The 26689-nt window shown below is 43.4% G+C and overlaps 1 protein-coding gene across 28 annotated transcripts in view; it reads left to right on the top strand.

The window, feature by feature from the left end:
- The window catches only part of CELF4 (CUGBP Elav-like family member 4), a 566727-nt gene extending 542600 nt beyond the window's left edge, over positions 1–24127 (top strand). For 7 of the 28 annotated variants that reach the window (XM_027868815.1, XM_027868817.1, XM_027868813.1 and 4 more), the window contains 3 exons: positions 4749–4814; positions 7524–7604; positions 24000–24127. In XM_027868815.1, coding sequence (XP_027724616.1) covers positions 4749–4814; positions 7524–7604; positions 24000–24127 — 275 coding nt within the window. Of the gene's footprint in view, positions 1–4748; positions 4815–7523; positions 7605–13263; positions 13408–23999 lie in introns of all 28 variants that reach the window. The other 21 variants (XM_027868819.1, XM_027868803.1, XM_027868807.1 and 18 more) reach the window with 8 other exon arrangements.
- Positions 24128–26689: the final 2562 nt, after the last annotated feature.

Raw genomic sequence — 26689 nt, 5'->3', positions numbered from 1 at the left:
CCCCAAGAAATTCACAAGACAACCATGTCATTTCCACATGAGCTCAATGATTTTAGAAAAGCATGGAAAGATTTGCATGAAATAATTTTTACAGTAACAGCAATGGTGTTTCAAGAACAACCTTGAGCAAATAAGTTATCTTGTCTTTCTTATACTCTTGGAGACACTAGTCTAATGGGTGGAGAGGAGTCATAAGCCATGCCCTTGGGGTTCTTTCAGTCTGATGAGAACAGAACATACCTACAGAACATAAATGCAAGACTCAGATAATAAGCAACTGTAGATTGATTGGATATAAATAGAAGACCAGGGACTGAAGGCATGATCATTCTTTCCCAGTGTTAATCAGGAAAATATATCCTGGAATATAAGATTCTGGTTCATGTAGAGAGAACTCTGACTAGGCAGTGCAGTCAATGTGTGACTGTTCTCCCTGGTACTGTCAAGTTCTGTTCAGGACCTAGGACAGCTCAGTGAGAACTTCTGATACTCGGGAGGAAAATTAGAATTTCTTCTTGGCCAATTGCTTCCATACTAGGTACAGACTCATCATGGGTAAAACTAGCCAGTGGCTGGAAACATCTCTACTTTCCATCCAGTTTCACGGAGAAGAGAGGGCCTGAATGAAAAGGGCTCATTTATTGGTGGGAGTAGCACAGTATAGAGGAAAGGGATCTAAGGAAAGAAAACAGAGGAAAGGGCTTGAAGTCCCAGGCCTGGTTCTGACACTAATTATATGACTTTATCTCTGTGGTTCAGTTTTTTTTTTTCATTTCTAAAAAGAGGGGTTTAATTAGATGAGCTTTAAAGTGCCTTCCAAGTCTAACATTCTGTGAATCTATAAATCTACCTATGATCCTCTCCACTCTGTTTAGAATAATAATATTATGTGAGTAACCTACTTAACTTTTAAAAAGTGCTTTCACTTTCATTATCTCATTGAGTCCTCACACACAATCCTGAGAAGTAGGTAGGTGTCATTGTGTCCATTTCTCAGGTAGAGAGGAAAGATGAGAGCAAACAGTACAGAAAAATCTTTAAGGACTAAATGAGCATGGTCTATGTGGAGAATAGTGTGAATACTAGCCTGTCTAGAGAGGAAAGTCTATACTGAAGAAGAGGGATTGGAGAAATAAGAAGAAGCCAGAGTAGGGAAGTGAGGAACAGAAGTCAGACACAGAAGGAAGGATCAAAGAAGTTCAGAATCTCTCAGGAACACCAAATTTGCATCTGGACTAATTCTGCTTCCCATCCCTCCTCCCTACCTCCAAATCTACTCTACTGCCACTTACAAAAAGAGGCCAAGAAATCTGAGGATCTGATTTAAGATGATGAGTATGTTGAATGTTTGGTTCTCATATAAGTCCCAAGAAACTTTTCTTTCTGTAATTACCACAGGCAAGGAGCTTTGTAGAGGCACAGAATGACCTTATTTATGTCATCCACATATGCGTATACAAAAATGCATATACACATATAGTCATCTACCTCTCAGCTTACTTACTCAAAATCTCAGTCCCAGATATATTTGGATGGCTTCTCTTCCTTTTCTGCCCTGGCAGACTACCCCTTCTGTATCTCCTCTATCCAGAATGGCATATCCATTTCCCTACCCCCTTTTGACATCTGTGAATTGCTTCATTACAATTTGGAAATGTTCCTTTCCTACATTCGTAACAATCTGCTATGTTCTATAAACCATTCTCTGTTAGAGTAGGAGGGTAAAGGGAGAAAAAGAGAGAAGGAAGAAATGGGGTGGGGGGAAGGGAGGAAGTAATCCAGCAAAAAGAATTGGCCATCTTTAAATGTGACATTTAGAGCCACCAAAATAAATGAGATCCTTCAAGTTCTCCAAGCCTCAGACATTTTTCTGAAATGGATTATTAAATATATAGTATATAAGCATTTGGAAAAGAAGGCAGTACATGTATAATCTATATCTAATTGCTTACGGTCTTAGGAAAGGGGAAGTAAAGGAGGAAAGGAGAAAATTTAGAATCCAAAATTTTAAAAAATGAAAGTTAAAAATTGTTTTTACATATAATTTAAAAAAATAAAATATACAAATTTTCAAAAAAATTCTAAAAAGAAAAGAAAGCAATGATTACTAGGAACCACCATAGGTTCATTTAGGAATAAGACCTGACAAACTAATCCAATTTCCTTTCTTGATAATAGTGCTCAGTTGATCAATCAGGGAACCTCACAGATATAGTGTATATTGATTCAGTAAATAATTTAACAAAGCCATATTTTGTGATTACATGGAGAGATATGAGCAGAATTCATAGTTGGTTTGAATTTTGTACTCAAAGAGTTTTAATTAATATATCAATGTCAGTCTGGAAAGAAATATCTTATGTCTCTGTCCCAGCATCTTTGTTCCTATAGTGTTCAACATGTTTAACAATTACTTAGATGAAGGCATAGAATTAAATGTATAGGTGACCCATATTTGGGAAAAATAACATTTTTGATAGATGAAAATTTTTTAAATCCCTAAAATTTCAAAAAAGCTAGAAAGGTATACTGAAAGAAACAAATTTAAGCCTAACTGTGAAGTCCTACATTTAGATTTAAAACATTAATTGGAAAACTGTATTTAACAGACTCATGCTTTCACATAAAATCCTTTTTTTCTGCTCTACTTTGTATATGGAAATGTTCTTTTTTGGAGTGTTTGTTAAATTTAGAACAAAAAAAGGAAAGAAAGAAAATTAATTGCAAAAGAACAGGATGAGGAAATCTAAGTAATTAGAAGGGGGAGCAGGGAGAGAACCAAGGGCATTTAGCTGACTACAAGGCAGCTGTTGGTGGCACAAAGGATAGAGCACTGAGTCTTGGAGACAGGAAGACCTGAGTTCAAATCTGAACTTAGACACTTACAAGCTGTATGACCCTGGGTAAATCACTTAATCTCTACCTCATTTTCCTCATCTGTAAAACTGGATAATAATAACTTACCTCCCAGGGTTATCACGAGGATAAAATGAGATAATATTTGTAAAGTACTTAGTAGAACGCCTGAGACATAGTAGGTGCTTAATAAATATTTAAATATGTATAACATCATACTATAATATGTATTAAAATATAATATAGAATGAGCATATGTACATACATACATACGCATATGCCAAAAGTGTCTGCCTCATAAGGCTATCAGATGACTATCAGATGAAAGAACGTACATGAAAGTACTTTTCAACTTGTAAAGTCATATACAAATGTGAATACTATCTAAATTACTGAAGAGCTAATGTGATCTTAGGTTGATTTAATGAATTATGGTCCATAAGTACGGTCCTGACCTTTGCCTTGGTCAGGCCCTAGTTGTAGTATTGCACCTAATTCCAGGTGGCACATTTTAAGAGGGCAACTGAAAAGTGTAGCAAATCCAGAACAGGGCAAATGAGGTCACTGAGGTGATAAAGCACCCCTATAACACACATTTATATAGTACTTCAGAGTTTAGAAAGTGTTGTGTGTATTATCACCTTTGACCCTCATGACAACCCTTTGAGATAGGCAGAGGAATCATGGGAAAGTGGGAAAAGCATTGAACCTAAAGAGAAAACATGGCTTCCATTCCCACCTGTGATATGTGACTTTGGTAAAGTTATTGAACCTCCCTCAGCCTGTTTCTTTATCCATAAAATGGGGGGCTGGGGGGAGTCCTGGATGACCTAATTGGCCTCTGAGGCCCCTTTCAGTTCCAGATCTATGATCCTATTATTATCCCCTTTGACAGATTAGGAACTTGAGAGAAAGTTTTATTCACAGAATAATAACGACACATTTATGTACCACATTAAGGCTTACAAAGAAAGTACCTTACATATATTTCTTCATCAGATTCTTACAACCCTATAAGTTAGGTGCTATTATCATTCATATTTTTCAAATGGGGAAACTGAGGCTGACCTAGGTTACATGATCTGCAGTTAGCAAATATCAGAAGCAGAATTTGAACCCAGGTTTTCCTAACTGCAAGTCCAGCACTTCATCTGGTTTGCCACATTGCCTGAATTGTATGACCATGGATAAATCACTTAACCACTGGAAACCTCAGTTTCCTCATCTGTAAAATGGAAATAATAATAATGATAAAGCCTATCTCACACAGCAGTTCTGAGGCTCAAATGAGAAAATGCAGTCAAGTACTTTGCAAACTTTAAGAGGCGATGCATAAAATTCTACCCTAATTCCTGTCTTCTCCACGCTAAACATCCTCAGTTCCTATAATAGATCCTCATACGATATAATTTCCAGACCTCTCACCCTGCTACTTTACCTTCTCTGGATACCCTTGTTTGTTTTTGTCTCCAATCTTGTCTAGTCTATGGCCAGACCTTGTATGACCTGCTCATTGGTTGGGTATCATCAGATCATTTCTTGATGAAGGGACAGTCTAGAGGCCAGGACTGGCAAGAGGGAGATAGAGATAGTGACTGCCAAACACACAGGTCTGGTCCCTGCCCCCAAGGGGTCCAGGAGTTTTAGACAAATGCATGGGAATATAATATCATTATCAAACCCAGGGTCATGGAAGCCATTAGCTACTCTCAGTTCAAACTGGGGAAACTCTCTAGAAGAAGGGAAAAAAGTGTTTAAAAAAAGTTTCAGAAACAGTATAGAATCTGGGGAACCTAGAAAAGAGGCGGGGAGAATGCAGGAGGATTCAGAGGCTCCATGGAGGTTTCAGCGAGCTACTGACCTGTTCTCCTTTTTTTTTCTGTCTCCCCCAGCACAGAGCCCCACGGCGGCCGACCCCCTGCAGCAGGCCTACGCAGGAGTGCAGCAGTATGCAGGTCGTTAGTATTGACGCTTTCTCCCAATAACACTTTCCTTAAGTCCCTCTTTCTATTCCCTAATCTTTCCCTCAGCATGTTCCTATCACTCTTAGTATAAAGATCACCCCAGTAGCCCTGCAGTGCTTCAAGTTGTGAGAGGAGGCATGAGGATGGCAGAGAGTATTTCCAGGATGAGATTTGGAGAGGAGGGGCTCTGTTTAGAGACAAGTGATTGAAACTTTGCTATTCCTTCCTCCTTCCTCCCTCCTCCCCAGGAGTGACCCACTCTGAACTCTGGCTTGGGTGAGGGAATGCCACTCGGTCCAACAGAGTAACTCAACCTCACTACATACCCAGCCTGAGACACATAAGAAAAGAGGTGGATACAATTCATCCCCTTGGGGAGTTTATAGCATAGTTGGGGAAATAAGACACACATATCAAATATAGAACAACACAGGAGAGTGTCTGGTCAGGTGTGAAATTGTGGGATTGTGAGATTCAGTTCCAAAGTGCTGAGAAGGAACATTAGAAAAAGATGAGATCAGCGTGAGTGGCAACATTCACAGAAGGCTTCATGGAAGAGGTGGGACTGAAAATTAGAGACTTCAGGATGGACGGTATTTGGATATGAATATGTAGAAGGAGGGAGAAAGAAAAGGAAAGGAAGGGAAAGGAAGGGAATGAAAGGGAAAGGAACTGGAGGGGAAGGGAGGGGAGGAAAGGAGAAATAAAGAAGTAAAAAGGAAGGAGGAAAGGAGAGAAGGACATAGAGTTATGCTGGGGACTGCAGGAGAGACAACAGATGATGCAGGGAGTTTACAGTATAGTTGAGAAGACTAGACTGACACATGTAACAATTAGGAAACAATAGAGAAGAGTATGTGGTTCGAACTCAGTATTGTAGGAGGCCAGAGTGAACGCAAGTAAGGAAAAGAATACTCTTGGAGCCCTCCCCATTCCTCCCAACAGAGCTTGCTGCCCCTCCCCCAACTCCTGCCCAGAGTCCAGGCTGTCCCTAGCTGTCCCAAGCTGATAAGGAATAGAACCAAATGAAGAAACAGGGAGGGACACAGCCTGACTTCAATCCTTTGATGACCACTAATCCCTCCATACTTGTCCTTCACTCTCTTGGGCAGGGACCACTTCCAGCCCATTTCTCCCTTTAGGATGGACACAGTCAATTCTGGATTATCTGCACTAGCAGACTGAAACAGCAGCACAAATAATCCAAAATAGTAGATGATCCAAAACACTAAAAAATGCGGCAACCATCAGGTATTCCAAAACAGTGCCTAATACAAAAGAATGGATAAGTTCAAACAGATTCTTCTCCAAAAGTCCTTATTTATTGGTTCTGGAAATTTTTTTTAAGCAATCAAAGATTTTTCTTCCTAATGCCATCTGGTTCAAGCTAATAAAACACACACACATACATGCCCATGCACATGCATGTGCACACACAGAATTTGCTTTCTGGGAGCTCACACTGATGAACAGACTGGTTCTTGGGGGCAAGATGTGATTAGTCACAGAGAAGATAAAAAACAGTATTGATATTTGATTTATCTAGATTGGGGGAATGAGTAACTCATTAAGCCCCCATGTAACTAACAACTCATATGGATATAGACCTTTAAATGAATGGAAAAAGCATTTATTCAGCACTCACTGTATGACAAACACTGTTAAGTGTTGGGGTTGCAAGTATTAGCAAGAGTTTACATTCCAATGAGGGGGAGTAAGAAAAAGGTCCTTCTTTTTCCTATTTCATCCCATTTCCCTGTCTCCCTTCACTTTTTCCCCTTGTTCCTAGGTGTAGATGTTACACACTAACATGCCTAGCCTCCTGACTCAAATCAGGATTCGCTCCTTGACATGTGACCAAGGGAGAAGCAGGCTAGTCAGTTTGAGACAACTCATGGCAATGCCAGAGATAGCACTAAGCGGAGACAGATTAGGGAATACTTGGACTTGTTATCTCTTCCTAAATTAAAAGAGAAGCTAGTTTTTAGCACTGTTTTTACAGCCTGGAGCCCAACAGAAAAACCAGGACCCCCTTCCCTTGAGCCCTGCCCGGTCCTGACTGGCTAGTCACAACTCCCATCACCCAGAATAGGGAAGCTAAACACCTCGGCCTTGGTCCATGTACGACAATAATGGACTGTGATCTCTCAGTTCTTAGTACTAATATACATGTATTTTGTTGATTAGCCACAGCCTGTATTTATCTAAAGGATGGTCTCCCCTCCCCACCCCACCTCTGTTACTACCTCCCCACCAACACCATTTTTACACAACCCATCAAATAATTCATTCATGATGTCAGCCTGTTACCAACCTGATCAGAAAAAAATAAATCTGCTAAGAGAAAACATTACATCATGCATTACAAATGGTCTGAGGTTATCCCTTGCTTGAGGATAACCCACCATTTTGGATTATCTCTTATTTTGGATTATCTGTCATTTTGTATGAGGCATTGTTTTGAATTCTTTATCGTTTAGCTTTATCCACTGTTGTTATTTTCCCTGCTGCTGCTTCTCTCCATTGATGCAGATAATCAAAAGTTGGCTTTATCTCCAATGACTGAGCTGAAAAGTGCATTTTGGCTTGTTTGATTCTGCTGCCTGATACTGAAATATTTTTCTGACTCTCATCCTGTTTCTCTCTCCTAGTCTCTGTCACCCTCTCTCACTCTGGTCTCCATCTCCTTTCTTCCTCCAACAGCCGCTTACCCTGCTGCCTATGGTCAGATAAGCCAAGCGTTCCCTCAGCCGCCTCCAATGATTCCACAGCAACAGAGAGAAGGTAAGTCTGGGAGCTAGGCTGCCTGGATCCCAGTCCCAGAACCACCCTACCTCCTTCCACTGCCCCTCCCCAAGCACAAACCCTTTAACTAAGATCACTGGCTCTATTTGTCCTGAGTTTCAAAGATACCATCAAATTCATTGTCTGTTGGGGAAAAAGAGAAGAGGGCTGAGGTTTTCTATGATACAGGTATCATTTCTCTATACAGATGTGTAGTCTCTTTCCTGGTTGTTTCTGAAAGCAGTCCAGCCTGGAGATAGGAGAGTGGATGATATGTCCTTGAAATTACTCTGTTCACGTCATAGTTTCTGTGACTGTAGTGGGAGCCAACCTCCAATTTGCCTTTCAGCTTTGCTCTTCTACTCCCTGTCATCAAACCAGCAACCCAAATTTCCTTCCTACTTAGGAGAGGAGAAATATTGAATTGGGTCAAGGTAGGATTTCCTTCAAGGGACCTTCAAAGGTCCATGTCTTCGCCTCAGTGTGCCTAAGGTGCTACCTCAAGGTGACTGAGAAGCCACCTTTCCCTACTGACTCTTTCCCATGGGCAGAAAGAGAATCACAAGTCTACTTAAATTACTTAAGTGATGTGTCAATATGCAAGAGCATGGAATTTCGTGACTTCCTTTTCCAGTCAAAAGGTGTCATTTTTCACTCTCAGATAAAAGAGGACCTTTCCTCTTCCCAAAGAGAATCTAATTGTTAGGTACTACAGGGAATTTGCATTCAATGATTACCTTAACAACCAGCCACTTTAATAAGTTGTCTCTGACACATCGAAGTGTAACTATTTTTCAACAGAACAAACCATTTAAAACTAATATTTAAACAGAAACTTAATTACATTTAAATCACAAAGACTTAAACAGCTTTCACAACAAGGAGATATAATTCACATTCCTGGGGTGTCCCTAGTCCAATGCAGGAGACATGGCTCACCCTCAGGAAACTTACAGTGGGGAGGGAATAAGTCTAACGTTGAAGCAGTGGTACAATGGAGAGGATGTTGAATATGAAGTCAGAGTACCTGGGTTCAAATCCTGACTCTGACACTTACTACCTGTATAACCTCAGGCAAGTCATCTGACCTCTCTGAGCCTCAGTTTTCGCATCTATAAAATGAAGAGGGTCAGACTAGATGGCTTCTAAATTCCCTTCCTGTTCTCAATCTCTAGTCTTGTGAATAAACGGTAGACTGCATAGTACTTGAGGAATTGCTGAAAGAAGTGATAAGATCATCTGGAAAAGTTTCACTGAAGAGCTACTCTGGGCCTTTAAGGACAGGGAGAATTTAGGGAAAAATGGGGAGGCTATTCCAGGTTGATAAGCAATCTGTACAAAGAAGAGACTGGGAGAGAGGGAAGGAGGAGCAATCATGGAAGGACAGCCAAGAGACCTGAGGACAGTTCCAACCAATCTGCCCTCTGTGTGGTTCACTGAAGAGCAGTGAGGGTTTCCAGTGGTGGCAAGGGTCTCCTATAGAAAGACCTGGTAAGCAGACTGGATTTGTAAACATCAACCATTCCCCACTGCCAGAACAGTTCAAAGATGAATAAAAGGAGGAAATACTTTAAAATTCATAAACAGATGATACAGTATGGTCATCATCAATTCCACAAGGGAAGTGGGAGGAAAGTCCAGGCAGAAAGAAGGCCAGTTAGATCCAATCCCCCTTGGGGTTTTCTTCCATTTCTCACTGTTACCTGCTGTTTCACTGGCTGACACCTAACATTGTCAGACCATCATTTCCATTCTATTTCTCTCTCCCTATATCTCTAGACTCTTGCCTGGTCCTAAGAGGGTTCTAGTTCCTTCAGATTCTCTTAGCCTAAATGTGAACTGTCTTCCTTGCCTCCCCCTCAATGAATTGAGACCAAGATTGGGTAGTGGAAAGAGCCCTGGACTTGTCAAGATAGCTGAGCTCCAGCCCCAGCCTTGACACCTTCTAACCATTTGACCTTGAACAAATCACTTTTTCTCTGTCAATTTGTTTAATAGGAGTAATTACACCTGAACTCCTTACCTCACAGACATTTCATGAGAAAAGTATGACACTATAAAAATGTGAATTTTTTTTTCAAAAAGAGCTTTATGCTTTAGGTGTGCTTATTCTAAGAACTACAAGAAAGGAGGATAAAATCCATCAGGGAATGAAAAGGAAGATCTAGACCTAATTCTTTCTGTATTTTCATGGAACCTTTGAGTTAACTTTGAAGAATTTTCTAATGTTGTAATTTTCCCCTTTTACTTGTTATTTAAAACCCCAGTATTTCCTTATGGGAGGCAGTGTAGCATGAAGATCTCAATTAAAGTCTTGCTCTTTCATACCAACTGTAGGACCTTGGGGAGATCACTTAACTTCTCAGTGCACTAGGTAATTCTCTAAGAGTTATAGATAGTGGGGAAATTGAAATTTTTCTTCTATGGTATAACAAAGGGTAGCTCTGAGTGGGGCAATTCACAGCCTAGTAAGGGGACAACACAAGCATATAAGAATACTGAAGTATCAAAATGTTCCTACCTGGCCACTATCCCCTTACATATTATCTTCCCTTATGAGAATATAAACTCCCTGAGGGCAGGCACTGTTTTTCTATACACATACACACATCTTCTGCATTTAGCACAGTACCAAGCACATAGTAAGTATGGAATAAATGCTTTATTATTCATTCATCAGTGTAGGGGAGGCTCTGTGTCTGGATTCCTTCCCCTGTTGATAAACCCTAGGGAACTGCCTGAGGCATACAAATGTTAAGTGACTTGCCCAAGGTGACACAGCTAGCAAACATTGAAAGTGAGATTTTATCCCAGGTCTTCCTGACTCTATACCCAGAACCCTAACCACAAAACCATACTGCCTCTATTAACACAAGTATTTCAATAAACGTGATCCAAAGTAGAGTGTGAGAAACGTCATAAGAAAAGTACAGAGTGTGTTGGGAGGGCAGAGAAAGTATTTCTAGCTTGGGAGAATATGAGAATGCTTCACCTGAAGTGGCATCTGAACTGACTGATTCCTGATGGATAGGTAGCACTCTGGCAGAGTGCTAGAGATAGCAGGGAGGGTATACACTGGACCACGGATTTAGACCTGGAAGGGACTTTAGAGATCACCTATTCCAACTCCCTCACTTTACAGATTGGAAACCTGAGGTCCAGGGAGACTTAACCAAGGTCATACAGGCTGTAAGTGACAGAGCCCAGGGCTCCAGGTTCACTGACTAGAAATCCAGTGTTTCCCCCACTCTACCACCATGGTGGGTGAAGTGAGAGCAAAGAGCAACAAGAAAACCCTAGGTCATCTCATGGAACCAGGAGCAGACCAGTACAGCTAGAGCATACAGCATGGAGCATTTAAAGCGGGTGGGGGAGAATGATGGGGGCAGGGGAGAGATGGGGCTAGATTGGCCTTTGAGCATGAAAGGCCAGGCTGAAGTCCTTAGTGTGGTACACCCAACACAATGGTCACATAAAGCAATGAAGAATTTCTGTAAGCTCTAAACATATACAAAAATGTCTCTTTAATTTGCACCTTTAGGGTCCTCTAAAAATACAGTCCTTTTAAAACACAAATTATTCCAGTTTCCAGAGGAAAGTAAGGTGTTTCCTCACCTGGTGCTGTCAGAAAGCCAGCCCTGGATATCTTGCATGTATATAGTAACTCACCTGAAAAATCATATTAGAGAACAGACCCACTCCAACATTAGCCCCATTTTTCTGGATTGTTCATGTATTGTGAATGAAAGATATAAGAACCTACCCATGGAATCTTCCCTAAATGGCACTGGAATGAAAGGGGAAGCCCCCTAGCTCTATGGAGCCTATGAGCTGCCAAGACAGTCATCACTAAAGGTCATTCCACTTTTCTTTGTAGGCAAACACCTCAGGCTATCGCTCAGAGCCTATTTAGGCTTATTCTACAAACCGCTCTAACTACCTTATTTCTATAGCAGATTTGGAAAAAGCAAATTAGAAAGATCCTGGAGACTGCTAGAATTTGGTCCACAAGAAGTGACAGCTGACATTCTGTCAGCAAGGGAGGAGTCAGGAAAATCATTAAAAGCAGACACAGGAGCTGGCAAAGCACAGCAGTCAGAGACAATTTAATACAGGGGCAAACGCCTAAGGCAGCATGATATAGTGCAGGGGTGTCAGAACCAAATAGAAGTGGGGACCACTCATCGGGACATAAGGATCCCTGTGGGCCACATACTGACTTAATTTTAAAATGAGATGCTATCTATGTTTTAGTGTATTTTTTTATTTATTTTGTTAAATATTTCCCAATTACATTTTAATTTTGTTCAGACTGCACTCCCATGACACCTCTGGTGTAATGGATACAGAGCTGACCTAGGAGTCAGGAAGACCTGAGTTTAATGTCTGCCTCTGACATATACTGACTCTGTGACCCTGGACAATTCATTTAACCTCTGAGTGCCCCAGAAAGATCTCTAAGACTATAAATTGCAGAGCAGTTGCTAATTTGCATTGGTGGAGATATTCCCTCCACTGGGAACTTACTACCTCTATGAAATCAGAGGCCTGGTTCCATCCTTCCCAAAACATGAGCATTTCTGGCTGCTTTGGGGTGATACTGTGGTGCCATGGAAAGAGGGCTTGATTTTGAGTGGGGGGCTAGAGTATGCAGGGGAGGCTGCTTGGAAGTTGTGGGATTCAAGACAAGCCTTGAAAGATGGTTAAGATTTGGATAAGAGGGGAGATGGAGAGTGGTGAGGAAGAAGGCGTTCCAGATAGAAGGCAGGACATAAGAAAAGGCAGAGAAGCAGAAATCATCATGGTGTATGCAGGGGTTGTAAAGGGAGGTTATGAAACACCTTTCCCAAAAGATCCTAAAAATAAGATGTGTGGCTTTCTCCTTTTGAGACAGTATAGGCACAATCCTATAAGAAATGACAGGAGTGTGTGATATATCTGGGTGGTCCTCTTCAGTCTGGGGGTCCCAGAAGATACTAGGGATAGAGGCGAATATTGGGTGATCCCACTGTCTTCAGGCAGGGTGTCAATTCCCTCCCCCAGCTAGTACCACCTGTGTTTATTTTTGAGGCTGTATAATGGATATGGTCACCAGCATCTAAAATGACAACCCCTACACTGGCATGGAGTTTGCTATTTTTCACATCTGTTATCTCATCTGATTCTCACAGAATCCCTGTGAAAGTGGGAAGCACCAAGATTATTATCCCCATTTTTCAGATGAGGAAACCAACAGCACATGGGTGAAATGCTTCTGCAGCATCACAAATGTCCTGACCCCTAATCCAGTGCTCTTTCCACCCACATACTAACCTTCCTGTGTTCTAATTCAAAACCTACTCATTGAAATATTAATCTTGGCCGAGCTATTCTCTGTCTCCTAAACTTTGCCCCACCCTACCCCGCTACCCCTGGTTAAGCTGGAAGACTGCTCATGTCTCTTCTATCTCTGTCTGTCTCTGCCTCTGTCTCTCTATCTCTTTGTCTCTGTGTCTCTTTTTGTCTCTCTGTCTCTCTGGCTCTGTCTATCTCTCTGTCTCTGTCTTTCTCTGGCTCTTCCTCTGTTTCTCTGTCTCTGTTTCTCTCATGGCCTCCATGTTACTGTCGCTTTCTCTCTTTCTCTGTCTCTCTCCCTTGTCCTCTCCTTCCTCAACCACAGGGCCAGAGGGCTGTAACCTGTTCATCTACCATCTGCCCCAGGAGTTTGGGGATGCTGAGCTGATGCAGATGTTCCTCCCTTTCGGTAATGTCATCTCCTCGAAAGTGTTTGTGGATCGGGCGACTAACCAAAGTAAATGCTTTGGTGGGTAAAGATAACAAACCAATTAGATTCACCTAGGAAAGGGCATTGCTCGCAACAAGTTACCATTTGCAAACTGCTTTTTATCTGCCTCCTTTTCCTCCTCCCCTCCTCTGCCCAGCTGTCTTTCTCTGATTCTCCTTTCCCCATCTCTCAGCTTCCTTCTATGAATCTTCTTTCTTCTCTGAGCTTTCTGCACCCACACTACACCCTCTCTGCCCCATTCTGAAGACTGGGTACAATGTCACAGCTGAGGGGTCAGTTAAGACCCTCTTTATTCCCTTGACCCTCCCCTGCCAGCCCCCCTGGAAGGAGGCTAGGGGGGTGGGCCAAGGCCAGGAGGTTGTGAGGAGGGAGGTAAAGATACCATATGGGTGTAGGGTGGGGAGAATGGGCACTGGAGTCACACCACACAGAAGATGGCAGACAGACAGCAATTGTGGTGCCAGGTCTATTCTGGGAACATCCACTCCTTTAGACTGGCCCTTGAGGCAGAAGGAGTGGGGAATAAAAGTGCAAAGTGGCTCCTTGTTCCCAGGGCCTTCCCCTTTCTTGATTTTAAAGAGGGACTTCTAGGGGGAGGTGTGCCCTCTGCCTGAGCTCCCTAGCCATGGGAGCTGGGGAATGTCGGTGGTGAGAGCGGTGGGGCCCCCCAATATTGGTGTCTGTCTGCCTCCTGCTCCTTCAACCTCCTGCCCTGCTAATCCCCAACAGCCCAAGTCTCTTCTTCCCCACTAATGACACTCTTTCCATCCTCAGTTTTCATCTTACCTTTTCTCATCCCTCACTGCCACCCATTTCCCTCTCCTTCTACCATCAACCTTCCCTCCTCTCTTTCTTACTCACATCCCTTCTGTTTCTCTCTGCTCTTCTCTCTAATTTCCCCTTTCTTCTCTCTCAATTGATCAACTAGTATTTACTGATCCCCACTGTGTTCCTAGCCCTGAGCTAGGAGCTGTGGAGGACACAGGAGAAGCGGGCGGCAGTTCTTGCCTTGAGGAACTGGAAGTCTCCCTGGTGGGACAAGGACACACCGTGAATTAACAGTGAGCAGACACAAGGTAGTGCAGGGCTAAGTGCTAAACTGTGTGATAAAATATACCCACCAATGAAGTTTAGAGAGAGTAACTTATTGCGTCTGGATTGTTGAGGAAGTGGAGGACAAGCTGGGCCTTAAAAGACAGGTAGGATCTCAATTACGAGAGGGCAAGGGTGAGGACATTCCAAGTGGAGAGGAGAGCCCAGAAGTGGAAACGAGCAGCCAATGATGGATGGTACAGCAGCCTGGCTGGAGCTGAGGGTGGGGAGAACTGGCAGATAAAGTAAGGTATCACAACATTGGAGAGGGCCTTGAACGTCAGAATTAGGAGTTTAGAGTTAATAAATGCAGGCACAAGGGAACCATTTAAATTGATATTTTCGGGGCGGGGAAAGTGGTGTACATGATGGATTGGAAGGGGAAACACAAGTCAGGGAAGCTAGGAGCTCTCTATATTTCCCTCTTCAATTCCCCCTGTATTCATCCCTTCTGTCCTCTTCCCATCTTCTCCCTTTCTCCCTCCCCTAGCCATGCTCCCTCCATCTCCACCAGCTCGCTCTCTTCTGGCATACATCTCTGAAGAAGTACCCTGCCCTGGCTGATGCCTTACGTACTGTGAGGCCTGACCTCCAGGTTGGGGGACCTGTCCCATTCTGGGGACTCTGGCTTTCTTTGGACAGTGCAGTTAAGGCTGAATGTGGCGGCTCAATCAGCTTTCCAGCCTCTTTCCACTGCAGGGACATTGTACACCCAGTATCAGTCAGAGGTACCCAGATATGGAGGTACTATTATCTATTTCCCAGGGGCTGGATTCTGAGGCTGGGGTAGGGAGAAGAGGTGTGGGTGGAGAGCCCCTACTATTTCAGAAACTTGCAGTCGGGTCCCCTCTCAGCTTCCCACAGGGACGGGGATGTGGGCAGATAGAGGGGTTATGGAGTTTGTAGAGTAAAAGCCCAAACCACAGCATGTGGGTATAAGGGAATTGTGTGTCTCTGTCTGTGCAAATCTGTGCTCATGAGTTATTCCTGTGTAAGTTTGTGTGTACATGTATCTCTGTATTCAATTTGGCTCGACAAACATGTATTAAGTGCCTACTATGCAATCCAAAGATGCCTTCAAGGAGCTTAAAATTTAGTTGGGGTTTGGGAGGGAGAAGAAGACAAAAATTCGTATAGTATAACTTTAAAGATGATGCCATGCTTAGGAAAGGTCCTCAAATAAATGGCCCAGGACATTCAAGGAAGGAAAGATCACTTCCTGGATCTCCTGGTGGGGTGGGATGGGGTGGGGTGGGGGGTCAGGAAGGGCCTCACAGAAGAAGGAAAACCTGAGCCAGGTTGTTGAAGAAGGGAAAAGATATCAATAAGTGGAGATGAGAAGCAGGGTCTCGGTTCCAGGCATGAGGGATGCACAGAGACACGAGACAGCAGGACAAGATCTTGGAACAGTGAGTAGCTCACTTTGACTGGAAGGTAGCGTATGTATGCAAAGCGGGGGGGGAGTGATGTGAAATAAGTATGTTATAATAACAACAGTCAATATTTACATATAATGCCTTATAATTTGCAAAGTGCTTTATATGCATTATCTCATTCGACCTTCACAACTATACAAGGTAGGTGCTGTAGGTATTATTATCTCAGTTTTAGCGAAAAGGAAGCTGAGTCTCTAAGAAGATCAAGCACTTGTCTGTGATTACTGGGCTAATAATTAGTGGAGGATGATTTGACCCCAGGGCCAAGTATGCTTTCACTGAACCAGTGTCCCCTGGCTGAAGTCTGTCCACATAGAGCCTTAAATGCCAGCCTGAAATTGTAGTTTAAACCAGGAGGCAAGCTTGGTGTTCTTCTCCTTATGTTTCTTCGGAGCAGGGGAGTGACTGGTTCAGACCTGGGAATTAGGAAGATTACTTGTGCATCAAAGTGAGCAGAGGGAGATTGGAGGCAGGACAATCAGTTAGGAGGCTAGTACATTAATCTGGTTCACTGATTCTCAAAGGATGGTCTAGGGAAACCTGGGTGTCCCTGAGACCCTTTCGAGGGGTCTGAGGTATAAACTATTTTCCTAATAATATTAATTTCTAATATGGTAAATATCAATATATGCAACCCACATAAAGGCTTTTTTGGGGAAGTCCTCAACCATTTTAAAGAGTATAAAGGGGTCCTGAGACCAATCCAACCAAACAGACATTTATTAAGTACTTACTATGTATGTACAAGGTGCTCTGCTAGATGCTAGGGATATAAAGACAAAATGAAGTCCTCAAGGAGCTGTGGGGAAGGGGATAACATAGAAACAGAAAAGTATTATACAGTGGGCTGCTGATAAATGTTTAACAACTGGCTCTCTGATGGGGGGTAATGTACACAGGACTCATTTTTAAGTTTAATCTGCATTTTTGCCATTTCCTCCATCACTTTCTTAAGCGGAGACAATCAACAAAACAGTAAATCAAGCCCTGATATACAGTGTTTGCAGATTTCTGAGGTATAAACGCTCACACTGAAAATTTAACAAGTAGCTCTCTCAAGTCAGTTCTAGCTAGCTACAGCACACCCTGAAAGTATCCCTAAGATCTTAGGATCTTAAGATCACAGCTCTAGAATTCAAAGGGACCTCAGAGACCACTGACTCAAACATCCTCATTTTACATATGAGGAAACAACGGCTTAAGGAATTGTGACTTGTCCTAAGATCACATAGGTAGTGAGAGAGATCATTAACAACTAGGAATCATGGATGAGGTAGCACATGAGCTGAACCTTGAAGGAAGCTAGGAATTCTAGGAGGTGGATGTGAGGAGGGAGTGCATTACAGGAATAGAGGAGAGTCTATGCAAAGGCATGGAGGTGGGAGATTGTACACTGACTTAATGGAATAGCAGATAGGTCCACTTAGTTGCAAAATGAAGTATGAGGAGGGGAGTAATATGAAATAAATATGGAAAGTAGGCTAGAATCAGACAGTGAAAAAGGAAATAGGAAGCTAGAGAAGGCTCAAGTGGCTGGGGGCCAGGAAGGCCTCCTGCAGAAGGTGACATTTGAGGAGAGTTGTAAAAGAAGCAAGAGATGTCAAGAGGTAAAGATGAGGAGGAAAGCATTTCAGGCATGATGGATAGCCTAGGCCAGGGGTGAGGAACCTGCCGCCTCTAGGTCCTCAAGTACAGCCCTTTGACTGAATCCAAATCCTTTTATTAAGGGGATTTGTTCTGTAAAACTTGGACTTGGTCGAAAGGCCACACCCAAGGACCTAGAAGGCCACAAGGTTCTCCACCCCTGGCTCTAGGCAAAGGCAAGGAGACAGGGGATGATACATCTGGGAATAATCTACATGAAGATAATAATTGAACCCATGGGAAATGATGTGAGAACCAAGGGAGGGAGGGAGTAGAGTGAAAGAAAAGGGAGAAAACATTTATTAAGCACCTACTATATGCTAGGCACTCTGCTGAGTGCTTTACCAATATGATCTTATTTGATCCTCACAACATCCCTGTTTTACAGTTGAAAAAACTGAGGCAAACAAACATTAATTAAGTTGGCTTGACCAGGGTCACACAACTAGCAAACGTCTGAGGCTAGATTTGGACAAGCCTAGTGCTCCATCCACTGTGCCACCCAGCTGCCTCAAGAAAAGAAAAGGCAGTCTAGGCAAGAAATGATGAGGTTCTAAATTAGGGGGATAGAAGTAGAAGAAAGGGGAATGGACACAAAAGATATTCCAGAGGTAGAACTGACAGGAATGGAAAACTATATCGATATAGGAGGCAAAGGAAAAGGGAGACAGGAACAACTCTAAGATTTACCAATCTGGATAAATAAAAGAATACTGATGCTAGAAAATAGGGCAATTGGGAGTAGGAGGAAGATTTAGGAAGAAAAAGATGATAGGTTGTCCATGTCATAGTGGAGCTCAGGGAGAGGTCAAGAATGGAGGCAAAGATTTTGGAGTCATTTGCATAGAGCTGAAAATTGTCACCACACGTAGAACAAATTGCCAAGGGAGAAAGAGGAAAAAAGGGAGCTAAGGACAGAGATATGAGGGACATTTCTGCTGTCTATAACATGCCCAGATCTCCCTCATCCCTAAAATATGAAAAAAAAAAAAACCTTTGACTTGACCATACCATCCCCTCAAGCCACCATCTTATATCTCTTCCCTTTTGCAACCAAACCCCTAAATGTCATCACTGGTTGCTTCCATTTCCTCACCTGCCACTAATTTCTCAATCCCTCGCAATCTGGCTTCTTACCCCACCACTAGACTGAAATTGTTCTCCAAGGTTACCAACAATCTCTCAATTCTTAAATCCAATAGCCTTTCTCTGTCTTTATCCTTCTTGACCTCTCTTCAGCATTTGACACTGTAGACTACCTCTTTTGGGATACTCTCTTGCCCCTGAACTTTTGTGATACTACTCTCTCCTTGTTCTCCTTCCTATCCTGACCTCTCCTGGCTCCAAGTCTTGCTGGCTAGATCATCATCATGACTCACTCCCTCCTCTTTATTGTTTCCCAGGGTTCAGCCCCAGGCCCTCTTTTCTTCTTTCTGTTCTCTCTTGGGGAGTTCATCTCCCAAGTATTTAATTATCATTTCTATAAAGATTATGGCCAAATTTGTATATCCAACTCTTTCCTCTCTCCTGAGCTCCCAAATTAACTACCTCAGTCCCAAGCCTAAGAAGCTTTGGTCAATGGCTCCCTGTTATAGAGAACACTAAAGCACATACATGAAACCAGACCCCAGGTTTCCACAAGCATGTATTGTGTTTATATATATATATGTACATACATTTGTAGAGACAGTAATGCTTCCAGAATGTTTCCAGAGTTCCTCTCTGTACCCTGCTTTCATCTCTGGTAGGTGCCACTAGTGGTTTTAAAAATTATGGTAGCAGAGGTAGAGTAGTTTAGGCCAGTGATGTAAAAGTCAAATAGAAACTGGGCCATATATAAAGATCCATCTGGGCTGCATATTGACATAGAAAACTACATATTAATATATTAATATTATCTATGTTTTATTATATTTTTATTTACTTGGTTAAATATTTCCCAATTACATTTTAACCTGGTTTGGCCTGCATTGGGGAGTGCTGTAGGTCTCATGGGGCCCATGGTCTGCAAGTTTGACACCTCTGGATTAGTGTTTATCATAAAGAAAAATACCAATTTAGAAATATAACATTAAATTCATCATTCAACTAGTGCCTGAAAAGTTTGCAAAGCAGTTTACATACATTATCACATCTAGGCCTGACTACGACTGTGTGAGGTAAGTGCTACAATTTTTGTTATCTCTGTTTTACAGTTGAGGAAACTGAAGCTGAGAAATGTTAAATTATTTGCCCAGGGTCCCACAGGCAGGACTTAAACCCACGTCTTCCTAACTCAGCTGCCCTCCCAACATAAAATATCTGTGTGTGTGTGTGTGTGTGTGTGTGTGTGTGGCACAGAGACAGAGTACTTCTGAAAACAACGCCTATGCTGTGTCACTTAATGACAAAACTCCATCTCTCTCTACTTTAATGTGTTTTTCTGCTTCTATCAGAAGAAGGGAATGGGTTTTTTCACAGCTTTGATACTCACTATCCCAGTGTGTTTTTAGCTGTGAAGCAGTTGAAGAGTTAACTGGTATTTCCTTGCTACTTGCTAGAAACAACAATTTCTCAGTGTACCCTGATCAGTGCCAATGACCTCATTATGGAGTAAACACTCCTAAGCCAAGTGTCTAAGATGGCCTTTTACTGGAGGTGCAGGATGTCATTTGCCCCAGCTATTTCTAATGAACTGACTGGGGGGATGGGGGTGGGGGAAGACTCTGGGTAAAGGACCCACTGAGACTGAACATTTTTCAACTTAATTTGTTAAAAAGAATTGAACTATTTTGGGGGGAAAACCCTAAAATAATGTTAAAGTTCAAACTAAAACATCCCAATTACATTGCATAAAATAGATTTCTTCTTTATAAAAAAAATTTTTTTCATGGAAAGCAACATAATACAGTTAACAAGAGCACTGAATTTGGAATCAAAGGACCTGGGTTTGAATCCTGACTCTGCTATTTGCTACCAATGTGACATTGGGCAAGTTATTTAATTTCTTTGAATCTCAGGTTCTCATCTGTAAAATAAAGGGGTTAGATTAGATGGCCTTTAACAACCTTTCCAGCTCTAAATCTAAGATCATAGATCTTTGCGTCACTGACTGGCTGAAAAAAGTTTGTTTTTCTCTCTTCCTTATATGGTTAGAAATTTCATCTAACCCAGAAAGCTGAGAAAAAAGGAATGCATGTTAGTGTTAGTAATCCATATACATATGTATGTATATACATATACACATACACACACATACACCCATCTCTGTGTGTACGTGGACGGGTGGATAGTGAGGAGGACAATAGTGAGGCCTATAGTAAGCCCAAGCTGATGAGCTTGGAGAGAAGACACAGGTGATATCATTCCTTACCCAGAAAGCTTTCATTATACTATATTACCTCCTATTATTCAGGGTCAAGGCCCAATAGGGACAAGGTCTATTCCACCAAGGCTTAGGAAGTGAGAAGTAACATAGCCTCTTAGGTCCCCAGAGCCTCAGCAATTCCCCATACTGGGCTCATTGACTTCTCAAAAAGAATTTCCCAAAAGTTAGAACTGTGGGACTGGAGAAAAAGGAAATCTTTACAGTCTTCATTCATGGAATTTATAAATAGGGGAGATGATTCCCACAGTTCTCATATTTGGGGAGCCTGTCTGCTGCAGGTGACATGCTCAGGGAAATGCCTAATGCTATCTGATGGTAGACATGTATGGCTCTAGAGGACATAGAACCACAGAGATTCCTCATCATGTGAAATCCTTCCAAGCCCTTCAGGGCTTTCAGAGATCTACAAAGCCAAAAAAAACTTATCTGCCGATCTGCCTCTTCTCTTTTCTCCCTTCTTTCATCTTCTTCTTGAACTCAGATACAGTGATCCTCATCATCTGTGGCTGTTATCTCTGTCTCTTTCTCTCAGCCTGTTTCTCAGAGTCTCAGTCTCTCTCTCTCTCTCTCTCTCTTTTTCTCTCTCTCTCTCTCTCTCTCTCCTCATCTTAGGCATCTTCTCCACTTTTATTTTTATCTCTTTTCTCTCTCCTCTGCTCACATTTTGTGACTGCAGGGCAAAAATGACCATCCAAAATCAGATAAGACTTTGGCTAAAGGCCTACAGAGGGAGAAAACAGTGGAGCTATTGTCTCATCTAGTGGATACTCTGGTACATGAAGTCCAGTATTTGTACATGTTAACAGCATAAATCAATCAATTAAGAACTATGGCAGAAAGTAAACAAAAACAACAACAACAAAACCCTCTGAATTGTGCTTCTGTTTACCTTTTTCCTCCCAGAGGTAGTTATTTACAAGAAGACCTGCCTTGATTTTATAAATTGAAAGCTCTGCATTTACAAAGATGTGAGAATTTGATAGGCCCTTCATTTCTTGGCAATAAGTAGATAACCGAATTTAGCAAAAGGAAAGGCTTCAGTGACTCAATCGTAACTAGCTTATGGACTAGAAGTCTAAACATTTGCACAATTCGTGCATTTTATGTCTTTTCTTCCCTCCTACTGCCATAATACATTCAGTTAATTAAGGAAGATAAAAATGTTGAATTATGACAAATAATAGATCATTTAAACATTTCTGGCAAATTGACACATTAAGACACATTCATTGAACTCTCAGCCTATTCCTAACATTCTGGTCTCTGTTCTTCTTGATTACACCCAACTGGGGGAAGAGAGCACTAATTGCTGGTGAATAATCCACCAAAGGGATATCTAGTCGGAAGGGCTCCCACCCACAAAATGCTATGAGGACTTGAAACTTCAAGTTTCTCCAAAATCCTTTCCTGGGGCTAGGGACAATGGTGCCTTGGAGTAGGGGAACATGGAAGTCACAACAGCCTCTAGGAAGGTAGCTGGAGGTCCCAGGAGCAGAGGCCATGGCCTTGATCTCCCACTATGGGACACAGGTACAGTGTTATGAAGAGAGCTGGGTCACAGAGTTCGGCAAAACTGCATTTGATGAAGTTGGTCTTTTGGTCTATGATGGCCCTTTCTGTGCCCTTTCCTCTTCCCCCACCCCCACCCCATTACCCCTATATTACTAGGTACCCAGTACTCTCTTGCCTAGGTACTAAGAACTAAATATGTTCCTCTTGGGTGGAGGGAGGAGTTGCATTCAAAAGAGAATCTTGGAGAAAGTCATACTAGCCACAAAGAAATTAAGCGGTAATATGGAATTGCAGGCAATGGGAGACGGGAGAGATTTTGACATATAGAGAACTTCTGGCTTTGCTCATAACCGGCCATAACAGGCAGCTATTTGTTCTGCCTATGGGTAAGGCCAGCCCTGGTATCTGAGCCCAAACTTTCTCAAATACAAAGAAGGCTGAGGTCAGATGATCTAGGTTCCAATCCTGGCTCTGCTACTTACTACTTGTATGACCTTGGGTAAATCCCTTTACTTCTCTGGGCCTCAATTTCCTCATTTGTAAAATGGTGGAGTGGGGAGTGGACTAGTTGATATCTACGTTCCCTTCTCCCTCTAAATCCCATGATTTTATGACCTTGGAAGCTCTTCATGAGGGGTTGGGAGTGGAAGCTGGAAGGCCAGAAGATGGCCACATTAGGGGTAGGATTTGGAGGGAATTCTTACTCAGAAAAGGGTTGCACTGGATGGTCTCGGAGGTACCTTCAAACACGGAGATAAGGTGTGACTGCTCGTTACTGACGCAGGTACCGGCCGAGGAGATGGTTGGGAGGGGCACGGTCTGTAGTCTGGGAGGGAGGCACTATCCCTCAGGGTTTCTGAATTGAGTATTGTATTTCTCTCTGCAAAAGACACAGGCAGTACTGTTGAAAAGGGTCTCAAGAATTTGGGGAGGTGGGGAGGAGAGGGGTAAACTAAAACTCTGTGGGCAGGAGGCTTTTGGGGAAGATGGCACCACACTCTGGTGAGTCCATTAATGAATATACGCTCCCTGCCCGGACTCAGAGCAAAGCGATGTGCCGGGAGGGGGTCCTGCCTCCAAGAAACCTAAGATCTGATGGGGGAAGATATAGGATCATGGGATTTCAGAGTTGAAAGGGACCGTAGAGGCCATCTAATCCAACCCACCACCCATCCCCATTTTACAGATGAGGAAACTGAGACCCAGAGAGGTGAAGTGACTTGCCCCAGGTCACACAGGTAGTAAGTAGCAGAGTCGGGATTCTTACCCAGGTCTTCTGACTCCAAATCCAGGGCTGTCTCCATCACACCACGCTGGATGATGGCACCTCTGTGGGGCTGCATCCCCAGGGAGGGGGGTGGGGGGGGAGCTGCCTCGGAATTCCCTCCCAGCCACCTCATCGACGCCTCTCCCCGTCCCTTCCTTCCTTCCTCCCCTGCCCTCCCCCTCCGGCCCCCAGTGTTTCCCCCCACCCCGGGTGGAGTCGCGGACGGCGGCGTGGACGGCCCCGAGGCGGCCCCGTGGAAACCCCGGCCCTCGGTCTCCCCGTGTCCCCGCAGGCTTCGTGAGCTTCGACAACCCAGCCAGCGCGCAGACGGCCATCCAGGCCATGAACGGCTTCCAGATCGGCATGAAGCGGCTCAAGGTGCAGCTCAAGCGGCCGAAAGACGCCAATCGCCCCTACTGAGCGCCGGCGGGAGCGTCCCCCGGGGGAAACCAGGACTCGCACAGGTAACCGGGGCCGGGAGTGGACGCGGGGCCGCGGGTCAGGAGCCTGGGCCCGGGGAGGACGGGAGGGGGCGGGGCCCGACCGCTCGGACCCGCCGCTGGCCGCCGCCGTCTGCTCCTCCGGACCTACCTCGTGGCATTCCTGGGACCCGCCGACCCTGGTCCTCCCATGCCATCCTGTGCCCGGCCTCCTCCACCCTGCTTGCCCACTGGGCACGGGGTGGCAGGAGGTGGCGTGAGCTTCCCCCTGCTGAGGGCGGCTTGGGAAGTCAGGAATAGGTAGGAGAGGGGAGAGGGGCAGCCAAGCTGGCCAAGAGGAACCAAGGTCTGCCCCCAGCCTTGGATTAAGCAATCGCCCAGAGGGGTAACTGGGCCCTCAGGAATCTGTCCTGGCTAAGGTTGGGGGTGTAAGATATTTGGGTCAGACTGAAATTGAGCATCTCCTCTCTCCCTGACTTCCTCCTCCCACCTCTATGACGGCAGGCAAATTCTCTCCTCTCCCAGGGCCTAACTCTGCCCCGCTGAAATGAGGAGAATCACTTCCATTCCCCTTCTGAGCCTGAGGTGAGGCTAAGGCCTAATAGAGGACAAAGGGCAAGGTTTGGCAGGAGAGATACCCAAGTGGGACCTATTGGGAATGGCAGGACCGAACTGAGCTGTCAGTCAGAAGATAGCGAAGTGGGATGGCAGGACTGATGCCTGGGGTTGGGGGAAAGGAGGAAAAGAGAGACATACAAAATGACAACAGATTAAACAATATTAGTTGGAAGATAGATAAGGTGAGTTGACTTGTTCAGATCTGAAACAGTTGAAACACCTCAATTATTCAGAGAGGTTAAGAAAGATTGGTTTCAAACCCTACTCTGCTCCTTACTGTGTATGATCTTGGGCAAGTAACTTACCTCTCTGGGACTCAGTTTCCTCATCTCTATGATGAGGGTATTGGACTAGATTATCCCTAAAGGTTCTTCCAGCTCTAAATCTTTGCTCCAAGAGAACGTAAGCTTGTTGAGAGCAGGGACAGTTATGTTTTTGCCTTTGTATTGTCAATGCGTAGCACATAGTAGGCACTTAATAAGTGTTTGATGAGCAATTAGATGATCCTATGATCAGACTTCTGGCAAAAGTTCAGCCCTACTTGAACCCTCACAACAGCTGCCACAAAGTTCTGTCCTAATATACTCATAATTCTAACAGTTTCTCAGCTCATAGCCCATTATTAGAAGCAGAGGAGGAAGGTGATTGGTGGTACCAGTGGTAGGAATGCTGAGAGTGAAATAGGAATTAAAAAAACTAAAGGGACAGTACTATTTTACTGAACATATAATAATTCAGGGTCATAGTGATGAACTTGAGTTATTAGGAAAAAATTATATTCAGTATCTTATCTTGCAGCTTGATGGCACACTTCATAGAGTGCTGGCCCTGGAGTCAGGAAGACCCAAGTTCAAATCCAACCTCAGAGACCTATTAGCTGTGTGACCCTGGGCAAGTCACTTAACCCTCTTTGCCTCAGTTTCCTCATCTGTAAATAAGCTGGAGAAGGAAATGGCAAACCACTCCAGCATCTTTGCCAAGAATACCCCAAATGGGCTCATGAAGAATCAGACACAGCTAATAGACAAAATAACAATCTTGTCTTTAATAAGTCAGGAATATATAATACCATTTTTAGGAGTTCTGTTTAAAATAGCAGTTTTGGCTTTTGGATATAATACCTTTCAAGTCTCTGGAAAAATCATTTTTGTAGAATGCTCATTCCCCAAAGATGCCTAATAAATGAGGTGTTACTCTTCTTAGGATAAAGGAGGATCCCTTTTGAAACATAAAGGAGATAAGTTTAGGACACTTGAAAGGAATCCATACGTTACACTGTGAGTAATAAACTAATGGAATTTATCATCACCAAAAGCCAGTGCGATTTATATTAGAAATCCACATAGATTCAAAAAGATTTTGGACAAAGTGACAATTGTCAGAGCCACGAATAGCTCCTTTTAGTTTCCATCATAGAGAACAACCAGACCTTTGGGGCCTTGGTTGGCAACAGAATACTGACCTGTATAAGGCATGGTTCTGATCCACAGAGTCACAAAACCATAACATCTAAGAATTGAAGGGGGCCTTAGAGGCCAAACTAATCCAGCCTCCTTCTTAGTCATAGGAACAGCTCCTGACAAGTGGTAATCTGGCATCTGTCTGAACACTTCTAGTGAAGAGAAGCTCACTATCTTACAAGGCAGCCAGTTTAAACAATGAATCATTATGGTGGTTGCTCTGTGAAGGGATTGGAAGTTGTGGCCATCACCTCATTCTTCTTTGCTCTTGCCTTGGGTTCTGCTCCTCTGAATAAGGACAGTGCTCTGGAAGGTTCAGGTACAGGGTCGTTGGTATAAAGGGCAATATACCTGGATTGGAAGACCTGCATTCAGAACCCTGCCCTGCAATTTAACTAGCAACACTTTCGTTGTTGTTCAGTCATGTCCGACTCTTCGTGACCCCTTTTGGGGGTTCTTTTGGC

This window comes from Vombatus ursinus, unplaced genomic scaffold (genome assembly GCF_900497805.2).
Source record: "Vombatus ursinus unplaced genomic scaffold, bare-nosed wombat genome assembly UNPS02014791.1, whole genome shotgun sequence".
In the NCBI taxonomy this organism is placed as follows: domain Eukaryota; kingdom Metazoa; phylum Chordata; class Mammalia; order Diprotodontia; family Vombatidae; genus Vombatus; species Vombatus ursinus.
Note: the sequence above shows the minus strand (reverse complement) of the source record. Positions and strands in the feature narration are given on the sequence as shown.